General features: G+C 34.7%; 2 protein-coding genes across 2 annotated transcripts in view; one reads left to right on the forward strand and one right to left on the reverse strand.

The window, feature by feature from the left end:
- On the reverse strand, positions 4377-5682 carry LOC109719601 (protein GOS9-like). The gene is made up of 3 exons (XM_020246377.1): positions 5564-5682; positions 4950-5144; positions 4377-4770 (listed from the first exon to the last, which is right to left on the reverse strand). The coding sequence occupies exons 1-3, from the start codon at positions 5564-5566 to the stop codon at positions 4531-4533; spliced, it is 438 nt and encodes a 145-aa protein (XP_020101966.1). The 5' UTR covers positions 5567-5682; the 3' UTR covers positions 4377-4530.
- Positions 10635-11465, forward strand: part of LOC109719289 (salt stress-induced protein-like) — a 7976-nt gene continuing 7145 nt past the window's right edge. Inside the window, exons 1-2 of the mRNA XM_020245863.1 lie at positions 10635-10692; positions 11038-11345. Of these exons, the coding sequence (XP_020101452.1) occupies positions 10635-10692; positions 11038-11345 (366 nt within the window). The remainder of the gene's footprint in view (positions 10693-11037; positions 11346-11465) is intronic.

The following is an 11465-nucleotide window of genomic DNA, read 5'->3' on the forward strand; positions in this document are numbered from 1 at the left end:
GTTCATCATAAACCTCTTTACTCTAGCATATATACCTAGAGTAAAAATCAAATATCGACTACCTCTAATACATGTACTTAGGGTTAAGTCAACCCCACCCGCCTTAGCACATATACTAAGGCAAAACATCTCCAAATCGACAGAGTTCTAAATTATATACTTAGAATTCAGTCAAATGATATCAAATTCATTCGAACTCTAATACATATCCTTAGAGTTCATCCGACTAACCCTAATACATACCTTTGGGGTCTAGTCAACCTTTTACTCTAGCACATATACCTAGAGTGGAAGTCAAACCAAGCTCGACTAGCCCTAAATCCCTTTTTGATTTTGGATTTGGATTTAATTTTTCAATTTGATTTGGGGTCCGAAGAAATTCCCGTTTGATTTCGATTTGGATTTGATTTTTTAATTTGATTTGGGGTCCGAAGAAATTTTCGTTTGATTATCCAATTGGATTTGATTTGGGGTCCGAAGAAATCCCCGTTTGATTCTCCAATTTAGATTTAATTTTTCAATTTGATTTGGGTTCGAAGAAATCCCCGTTTGATCTTGATTTGGGGTCCGAAGAAATTCCCGTTTTAATTTTGATTTGGGGTCCGAAGAAGTCCCCGTTTGGTTCTGATTTCGGGTCCGAAGAAATTCCCGTTTTAATTTTGATTTGGGGTCCGAAGAAATCCCCGTTTGGTTCTGATTTCGGGTCCGAAGAAATTCCCGTTTTAATTTTGATTTGGGGTCCGAAGAAATCCCCGTTTCGTTCTGATTTGGGGTCCGAAAAAATTCCTGTTTTGATTTTGATTTGGGGTCCGAAAAAACGGGGAATCAAAGATTCCCCTCCCCTCTTCTTGCGATGCTGCAGATAACGTCGACGAAGTTGATGACGGTGGCGTGGATCTGTTCGGCCATCGAATTTGATTTGACATTTTCGAAGAAAATGTTGAAGGGTCCGAAGAAATGGGGAATCAAAGATTCCCCTCCCCTCTTCTTTCGAAAGTATCAAACCGTCGGTGTTGTAGATGATGTCGATGAAGTTGATGAAGGTAGTACGGATTTGTTTGGCCGTCAGATTTGATTTGACATTTTCGAAGAAATGTTGAAGGGTCCGTAGAAACGGGGAATCAAATATTTCCCTCCCCTCTTCTTTCGAAAGTATCAAATCGGCGATGTTGTAGATGTCGTCGGTGAAGTTGATGACGGTGGCGTAGATCTGTTCGGCCATCGGATTTGATTTGACATTTTCAAAGAAATGTTGAAGGGTCCGAAGAAACGGAGAATCAAAGATTCCAATCACGAATAAATAAACCAAAAAATAAATAAAAAAAATTAAATATTATCATTTGGGCTTAATAAATTAAAGCGGGCCTGAACAACGACGGCCCACATCCACATCCTATAAAATATTTGTTCGAAATTCGATTTCAAATCACAACCCATTCAAAATTCGATTTCGAATTTCGAATTTCGAATTCTCAACCAATTCCCAAAACATCCTCCAACAATCCATTCAAAATTCGATTTTGAATTTCGAATTCCCAACTAATTTCCAAAATATTCTCCAACAACTCATTTAAAATTCGATTTTGAATTTTGAATTCCTAATCAATTTCCAAAATATCCTCCAACCATCCAACAACCCATTCAAAATTCGATTTTGAATTTCGAATTCCCAACCAATTTCCAAAATACCCTCCAACATTCCAACAACCCATTCAAAATTCGATTTCGAATTTCGAATTTCCAACCAACTCCCAAAGTATCTTCCACAATCCATTCAAAATTCGATTTCGAATTTCGAATCAATTCACAAAATATCCTCCAACCATCCAACAATCCATTCAAAATTCGATTTCGAATTTTGAATTTCCAACAAATCCCAAATTTCTTTCAACCAACCACAACAACCTATTCAAAATTCAATTTCGAATTTTGAATCCCTCAAAATATCTCTCACCACCCCTCCTATTATAAATACAAGAATCGAGATTAATACCCCTAATACATGTACTTAGAGTTAAGTCAACCCCACCCGCCTTAGCACATATACTAAGGCAAAACATCTCTAAATCGACAGAGTTCTAAATTATATACTTAGAATTCAATCACATGATATCAAATTCATTGAAACTCTAACACAAATACTTAGAGTTCATCCGACTAACCCTAATACATATCCTTAGGGTCTAGTCAACCTTTTACTCTAGCACATATACCTAGAGTGGCAGTCAAACCAAGCTCGACTAGCCCTAATACATACACTTAGGGTCTAGTCGGCCTTTTTGCTCTAGTACACTTACCTAGAGTGAAATCCATACCTGATCGAGCTCTAATACATATACTTAGAGCTTATGCAAATCAAATCCGACGAAGCCTAACATAATACCTCAGGGCTTAGTCAGATCCTTACTCTAGCACATATAACTAGAGTGAAAAATATATTAAACTCGGTTAATCCTGATACATATACTCAGGAATTAGCCACTCTCTGCTTTCGGGTAATATCAAATTCGACCCACCTCAATACATAGTAATCAAGGAGTAGATCGAAGGGCTAGAAACCTAGAAGCACCGAGGGGGTGATACTTCTATAAGTATTCTAGCTCAATTCTATATATATAGAGAGTTGAGCTAGTCTCAAAAGCACCAAGGGGTTGGTGCTTTTGAGTTTTTAACCATTGGAGAGATGTAGGGTTGAAATGATGGTGATAGGCGGTGGTAGGTGGTGGTATGTGAAATAGTGTTTGATCCAAAGGTTATTAGTAATCAAGAAGTAAATCCAAGGGCAAGAAACTCAAAAGGACCAAAGGGTTGGTGCTTTCGAGAGTATTCTAGCTCAATTATATATATATATATATATATATATATAGTTGAGCTAGAATACTATCGATAGCAAACGGGCTCCGTTGCCACCCATTTGTTTTCGATGATAGAGCCTCCAAATCGACGATCGGCACCGTTGAACATGATCTATACCACTTGAAGTGTTCAGAAATCAAATTTTAAATCTTTTCGACATCATTTACCTAATGATCAAAAGGTTTCAAAATTTGTAATTTTAATGGTCAATATGAGTTGTTTTCTCGTTTAACGGCGTAAAGATATCCAAATCAATTGAATTTTTGTTAGAAAATTCTTTAAACTATTTAAAATAAGATCTATACTCTTGATCTTGATTACAAGACTCCTATCATCATTTTTTAAAAAATATTCATTTTCAGCCGTTCATTTTTGTGTCCACTCGATGGATAAGAGAACAATATCGAAAATGTATGAAATTTGATTTCTAAACACTTCAAGTGGTATAGATCATGTTCAACGGTACCGATCGTCGATTTGAAGGCTTCATCATTGAAAACAAATGGGTGGCAACAGAGCCCATTTGCTATCGGTAGTATTCTAGCTCAACTCTCTCTCTCTCTCTCTCTCTCTCTATATATATATATATAATCCAGCTATGGAGCTTTTAAAAGCACCAAGCACCTAGTGTTTGTATGTTTTCCACCGTTAGATCTACCTTTTGACCATTTTCTCCTGTTAGATCATATTATTCAACCAACCACTCTCTAGGACCACTATCATTGTAACAAGAGATCCCTCAATCCAAGGGGCGAAAACCTATAAGCACCAATGACAAGGTGTACGTGCATATACATATATAGTCCTGTTGTGAAGTTTTTAAAAGTATCAAGCATTTGGTGTTTATAAGTTTTTCGCCGTTAGATCTATCATTTTGACCATTTTTACCTATTAGATTACACTAATCAACTAACCCACCTACTCAACTCTAGGGAATCACTGTCATCTAAACCACAAATCCCTTAATTCAAAGGTTGAAAACTTACAAGTACCAGTGACTTGGTAATTTTAAAGTATAGAAGCTCAATTATATATATGTTTGTATATATTGATGGCTAAACGTACCATCGAAAATCTTTATAAGAGAAAAATAGATTATTCTATCCACAAACTCTTTCCAGAAGTTTTTATTTTTATTTTCAAGAAAGAGAATTATTTATTATTATTTATTATTGACAGTCCTCCTTGTTGATTACTTACCTGATACATGATGATGCATTAATAATGAATTTATAGAATATAATCAAAACTAAAATTAAATAAACTCTCGGCATTGATCACAGTAAGTCGAGGTTCAACTACCGGGTTATACATTGATCTTTTCTTAGTTTTCTTCAAGAAAAATGCATCCATATCTTTATATTTTTTTAATATTTTTTTAGTCAATTGCTCAAAGTGAAAAGTAAACGTAACTTATATAGTTACAAAATTATACACATTCGCAGTGAAAACATAACAGGAATGAACTGTTATCATGCAGTAGGAACAAAGACATTCCAATTAATAGTCTCATCGTTCTCTCATAATTAAACAAAGTAGCTCATCAACTTTTATTTATTGAAATGTTATGCAGGATAATAATAATACATGAGGCCATACTATTGGCAACTTTATTACATATATATATTTAAACCCCTAGTCCTCGAGGAAGATGATGAGCATGAGAACGGAACATCAGTAGGGCATCAGATAAATCCCGAACGCGTCAACAAGTGAGCCAAAGCGTCCGTAGAAGGCAACAATCCGACCACTCGCAACAGGAACGGAGAAGGGAGTTCCGTGCTCAAGTCCGAATGGCCCGTAAGTGCGCATGTTGGAGATGAAAGTGAGCGACCTCACCAAATTGGTGACGGCCCCTAACGCACCGGTGGTGCCCTTTATCGCAATCAGATACTCGCCGGGTTGAAATTCAATCTACAAAAAGAATAAAATATACTGGTTTAAAATGATTAATCTTGTTTGCTAAAGAATTTACTATAAAATTTATCAATGGCAATCATGCCTTGATGAAGTTTTTTGAAGTTTGTTTGGCATTATTTTTAGCTATCCTCGTCGATTTTATGCGAAAATATTTTAAAAAATGAAAATCATACCGTGTCGGATTTTCCTCCATTACCGCCCCATTGGCCAGCCGCAAATGTCTTCCCGTCTTCGACGTAATCAAATTGGAGAGCATCGATTGCATGAGCACTACGGATTACAATTTTTGTCAGGCGTGTAGGGTGACCATCGATATCTTGAAGAGTTCCCTCATTTCCACCCCACAGTCCAAGCTTGACAAGTCCGGACTACATACAAACACAAAGAAAGAAATATCTAAATATTATTATGCAAAAAAGACTTCATAGCTTCTTCAAATACCACTTCGGCCCATCAAAAAAGGATCTACAGCTATTGCGACAAATACTGACCGTCTCTAGATCAAGTGGCAAAGGGTTTGAGGTCCCAAGTTTGAATCTTAGTTGATTCACATTTCCAGCTAAGTTTATTTCTAAATGAAATAAACAAAACGGGTAGCGTACGTGCTACCTATCTCTCTCAAACAAAAAAAAAAAGAAGCTATTGCGACAAATATGTATGCTCTTATCTTTCTAATTTTTCATGTAAAAAGCCACAGAAATAATATTTAAATTTAGAGTGATAACATCATGATAAATAATCATCTATATATAATCTCAAGCACCTATATATAGTATCAGGACCTCACCATTTGTAAATAACTTGAGTGGTGAAACTTGAACTTGAATGCTGGGTGATGGAAAAGAGAGGTGCTATTTATAGAGGCCGAAGATCACTGTGGCCATTTGATAAATATAATGTATACAAAATTAAATCAGGCAACATCACCAACTCGATCAATAATGTACCAGTTGAATCACCTATTTAAACAGGTCAATATGAATTTTAAAGTTTTTTTTTTTCCAATTTTATTGATCAAATCATATTGCAGGCCGAGCAATCAGCTCAAGAGGCCGGTTCGACTCGCATAACTCTCTTAACCCCTTGAGTCTAACCAGTCTAATAATATTTTAACCTTACTATGACTATTCTAAATATATTTTAGAGTTTGTCGTATTTCCTTCTCATTTAAGGCTCTTCATGAAGCGATATTTATAAGCGTTAGACGATGTGAGACTTATCTTGCTAGTCTTAACCAATCTGTGGAGAGTCAAACTCCTTCCAATACTGTCGTCAGCCAGAGAGCCATGCTCTTACCAGCTGTGTAACCTCGACTCAATTAAGACTTATCTCATATTTCTGTCTAGTGATTAGCTCCAATATCATATGTAATGTGCCCGCCTTTCTTACTACAACAGAATTAGGTTATAGGGACACATGTTTGTGCCACTTTTGTGTAAGTGTCCTATTTATGCCAAAACTTTTAAAAAATCTATTAAGATCTAAATATAAAGTCAAATCCAACCAAAAATAAAATGTTACTCTACTCAACCCATCCTACTCAGCCCATTCGGCCTGATTACAAACAAAAAAGGAAAAAAAAAAAAATCGATCAACATCTCCCCTTCTTCCCTCACTCAATTCACTGAAATTCTAGACGAATAGTCTTTCACTCTCCTCCTCCTCCGCCACCGCAGCCAATGAAGTAGAGTTCCGGCGGTTGCTAGATACTTAAATAAGTGTTGGTAAATTAGCAGCACTCTTTTTAGGTTATACCGACATTCTTAAACTGTCACTATATACCTAGCGAACTCACATATATCAACATTTTTTAAAAGTGTCAGTAATTTAGCCAGCAACACTTTTTTTGACCTATAACGATATTTAAAAGTATCACTATATAACGTTTTTGTTGTAGTGTCTGAAACGTCACTCATCCTAAAACTACTCTCTATCTCTTGATTTGTTTAACGCTCTTAATCTCTCAAAATACTACAGTTGGTTTAAGAAGTTTAGCTTATACTATATTTTATAGGGAAAACTTCAAAAACCCCCCCTGTGGTTTCATGCATTCTCACTTTAGTACCCTCATGTGGTTTAAAACGTATCAATTTGCCCCCCTGTGGTTTCGTTTTTATCTTTTCAGAAGCTTTTTCGTTAATATTTCGTTAAATTATTTACAAAAAACTTCAGATAACCATCTATGTTTATCGAATATTCACTTTAGTATCCTTTAATTTTAATTTTGTCACTGATTTAAGAAAAAAAAAATAATAAAATTGATAACAAAAAGAGAAAAATGAAACCACAGGGGGGCAAATTGATACGTTTTAAACCATAGGGTATGAAAGTGAGAATGTATGAAACCATAGGGGGGGTTTTTGAAGTTTTTCCTATTTTATAGATAAAATTATTTTAAATTTTAAGGATGCCACGGATAATCATATTGTATTTATTTTGGTAATCGATAGTCCCATATAAAATAAAAAAGATAATTATGATTGAGAAGGGGCTACCAACGACATGATGATACATATTAAGACTCGAACAATGAGGGAGATAATCGAGTGTCCTTTGTGATCCCAACGAGATAACATCAAACAAATCAGAAAGAATCTCTCCACGTATAGGACAATGTAAGGGCACTACCACTCACTACCACTCCTACTATTAAGTCCTCCTCATGATACCTAAGATTAATAACAAATTTTTTTAAAAAAAAATCTATAATTAAAAATATATTTCTCAACTTTTATGTTTTTTTTTTTTTTTTGAGAGAGATAGATAGCACACTACCCGCTTCATTTATTTTACTTAGAAATAAACTTAGCTGTTAATGTGAATCAACTAGGAATCGAACTTGGGACCTCAGGTATCAACCACCAAGCCCTTTGCCACTTGCTCTAGTGACGGTCGGTAACTTCTATATTTTAGTTAAAAGGGCTTTTCCCTTATATACCCAGCATTGCTATTCAAAATTTTTAAACTTATTTCATTATTTCCAAAATACTTTTTTAAATCCCAAATCTCATTAATAATTAAGTACCATCGTATTATGAGAATATTTAAAGAAATATTTATAGATCAACAAATATATTTTGGTCCACGAGAGATATATTTAAATATTTTTAAAATTTTCAAGGACAGCTCAGAACGGCACTGTTGGCATCCAAAAGCTTTCGGATTGTTCTTATGGGCCTCTCGTTCTACTTCTAGATGCTCTATCCGAGCAGAAGGGCTTTTAGGTTTGTTAAATATTCAAGCAATCAGTTTGCCCTGAGGGCCTCCGAAATCGCTATCGGATGCTTAATCGGGCATCAAGATAGATTTCTGGATGCTTAACGAAGAGCGTTGAAAGCTGTAATCTGGGAGCCTCAAGAGCTCAAGGGATGTTTTCAAGAGGGTTTTAGCAAGCCAAGGGAATATCATCCCGATGTATTTGATATTCTCTTTATCTAGAGAACTTCCATTTCCTTAATGTAATATAAGTTTCTTATTCTCTTGAGTTAGAGTGGATTAAACCTTTGAGAGTCTATGCATGAAGCACGGGTTGAGGATTCTATAACTGTAAGATGGATCGATAATGGATACATAGCTTAGCATCGTCTTCTTTTGTTATACCACGTTAAATATTGTTATATTTTTCATAGGAAAAACTTTAAATATTATTTCTGTGGTTTCACACTTTCTCACTTTTGCACCTTGTGGTTTAAAGTATATCAATATAGTGTCTTTTGGTTTTAATTATATCTTTTTATTATCGATTTTTTTAATTTTTTTCTTTAAATCAGTGACAAAGTTAAAACTAAAAGGTACTATAATGAATACTCAATAAACCTATACACAATAAACCTAGGTAGGATATCTGAAATTTTTTGCATATAATTTAACGAAATATTAAAGAAGAATCTGATGAAAAGATAAAAATAAAACAATTAGACACTAACTTAATATACTTTAAACCACAGAGTATTAAAGTGAGAAGATGTGAAACCGCGGGGGTGTTTGAAGTTTACCCTTTTTCATTGGCTTATTCAATATATTGGTGACACTTAATTTAGTAGAAAACTTACAGTGATGAATATAGTGACATGTTGTTAAATTATGAAGACTTATAAGCAACTTGAAAATATAAATTAGTCTATTATATGATTTTTAATCTATTTATAGGCATAGAATATTAAATTCAATGTCTTTATTATATTTATAATTTAATCATATTTATTCTAAACATATATAAGTTTTATATAGTACATTAATTAGTTAAATAATATTTGATTGCTATATATTTTTAGTAATTTAGTGGTACATATTTAATAGTTTGGAAATAAAAAATTAAGGGATAATTTCATACCACTCCCTGTAAACATACCGAATGGTGGATTGGTGGATATATCACTATATTAAAGTTCAAGTTTTCAGACTTATCTCTTCAAAATTTTAGCGATGTTTATATTTGTTCTTCTGATATGTTACCATCAGCTCATTGTTTATTTTTTAACAGAAAATAAATAAAATATCAATTTTCTCATAAAAAATGTCTCTCCAAAAGCCCCAACTGTTAGAATCACGCAGAAATATTCTCTCAAAAAGTTTTGAATGGCCATCCTTTTTCTTTATAAAAACTAGTCCGATCCACTATTAATTGTTGTAATCTTTTCTCTATCTCTTGGCTTACAAATTTTTTTTTTCTTTACCTATCTACTATGAATGGGGATGGAAAAATTCTAGTTACGGATTGAAACTAGCACAAACGAGAGAGATAGAAAAAAATTAAGAGGAGGAAGAGGATTGAAACTAGCATAAACGAGAGAGATGAAAAGGAATTAAGAGGAGGAAGAGGAAGAGAAAGAAGAGTTCTTATTGTTAGAATTTTGATCCAACTAGGATTAATTTTGATATGAGAGAAGAAAGTACAATATTAGAAGGATAAAAAGGATCGATTTATCTCACTTACTAACCAAATTAAGCTAATTAGTATTTTATCTATGATTAACTATATTTTTTTTAACGAATATTAACAACAGGCAATAATTGAAACTATTAGAATTTTTTGAGGAATAATCCGAAAACTGACACCATACAGCCTCCGTGCTGGTAGCATAACTCCAAACTCTCTATTCTTAAAATTAGTAAGTAATTTTTCAATAAAATTTAAAAAATTATTTGATAAAACTATATAATAAATAATTAACATATTTTTTTATTAAAAAATAAATATTTTATATCATTACGTGTCGGCACACATACGCTCTAACATGGGGACTGAGAGTGTTAATCATCAAGGTCCTGTCCTTGCCCCGCCACGTTACCATTCCATGGCATAACTTTTGTACTTGCTGGGCCATGCCAAAAAAAAGTAATCACACTAGTGGACAATGTTTTACGCCCACGGCGAGCAAAGCATTTCAATCTTCGAATAACAAAAGAACATGACAATTGAATATACAGATAGAACAAATACAAAGTAACGCTAAAATCAATATCTTTTCATATATATATATATCAACTGTGACATACTAACTTGTGATAACCTATAAACTACTCGTACATAAATTACTGTAGATCCAACAGTTTGTCCTATAAGTAATGATTGGAATTCCGCACAAGAAGCATCCGATCAAGCTTTTACTGTAAAAAAACTAGCGAAGCACCAAAAAAAAAAAGAAAAAAAAAGAAAAAAAAAAAGAAAAAGAGAGAGAGAGAATAAACTGAAAAATATATGTGAAATAAGCTTCGTCGGTCAAGAGATGAATTATATCTGACATGTCCTATGCACAAAATAAATTCAACCCGAACCCTGTTTCTAAATTTTTTATCCCTCTCTCGCACCACAAGAACTTAGCTTTTTCCTTACGACCCCGTTCACAAGTATGCCGATGGCCCATGCCACAAAAGCTGCACACATCCTCTTGCAAAACTACCGAGAAAAGAGAAGTAACTGTTGAATGTGGCCCACGTGATTTTTTTAAGTTGATCTATAAAGATACAGTCAATTTATCCAAGTCGATCTATAAAGATACTATAGATCCAACAGTTAAGATGTATCTAGACATATTCTTGATGAATATGTGATTTAATGTCCTTTCATTAAGTTATATAAATATATAACATACGAGAGTATCGATATAAGCTTAATCCTAATTTATGTGATGGCTCCACTCCGAAGATATGGGAATTAGACTCAATCGAAACCTTAGTTAATTCGCGATTAAAACGCGAATGATACGCGAATTTTAAAAATTACGTATTAAACGGCTTGTTCCGTATTTTTCCGAAAAGTTCGGAAAAAAACGCCAAATCTTTCTCAAAAAAACTTGTTCGCGAATTATTCGCAATTCGCGAATGATTCGACTAAAAAAACGGCACTCACGGTCGCGGATTCGCGGCCGAGGCTCGCCGCCCGCATCGTCGCCGCGCTCGTCGTCGCGGATTCGCGGCTGAGGGTCGCGTCGTCGTCGCTCTCGTCGCCGAACTTGTCTGGGTTGTCCTCCTCCTCCTCCGCCGTCCTGGCCGGCACCGGAAGCAAGAGCCGCCGCGACGGCAGATGCCCTCTCGTGCCGTCCGCAGAAAAAAGAGGAAAAGAAACAGTAAAATATATCAGGGCTTTTGAGCATACTTGTGCGCGGTCCACGAGGCCACATGAGAGGGAGGTCCACGGTGGACCTCCCTCTCATTAATCATTTTATATATATATATATATATATATA

This window comes from Ananas comosus, linkage group 13, assembly GCF_001540865.1.
Source record: "Ananas comosus cultivar F153 linkage group 13, ASM154086v1, whole genome shotgun sequence".
Lineage (NCBI taxonomy): Eukaryota > Viridiplantae > Streptophyta > Magnoliopsida > Poales > Bromeliaceae > Ananas > Ananas comosus.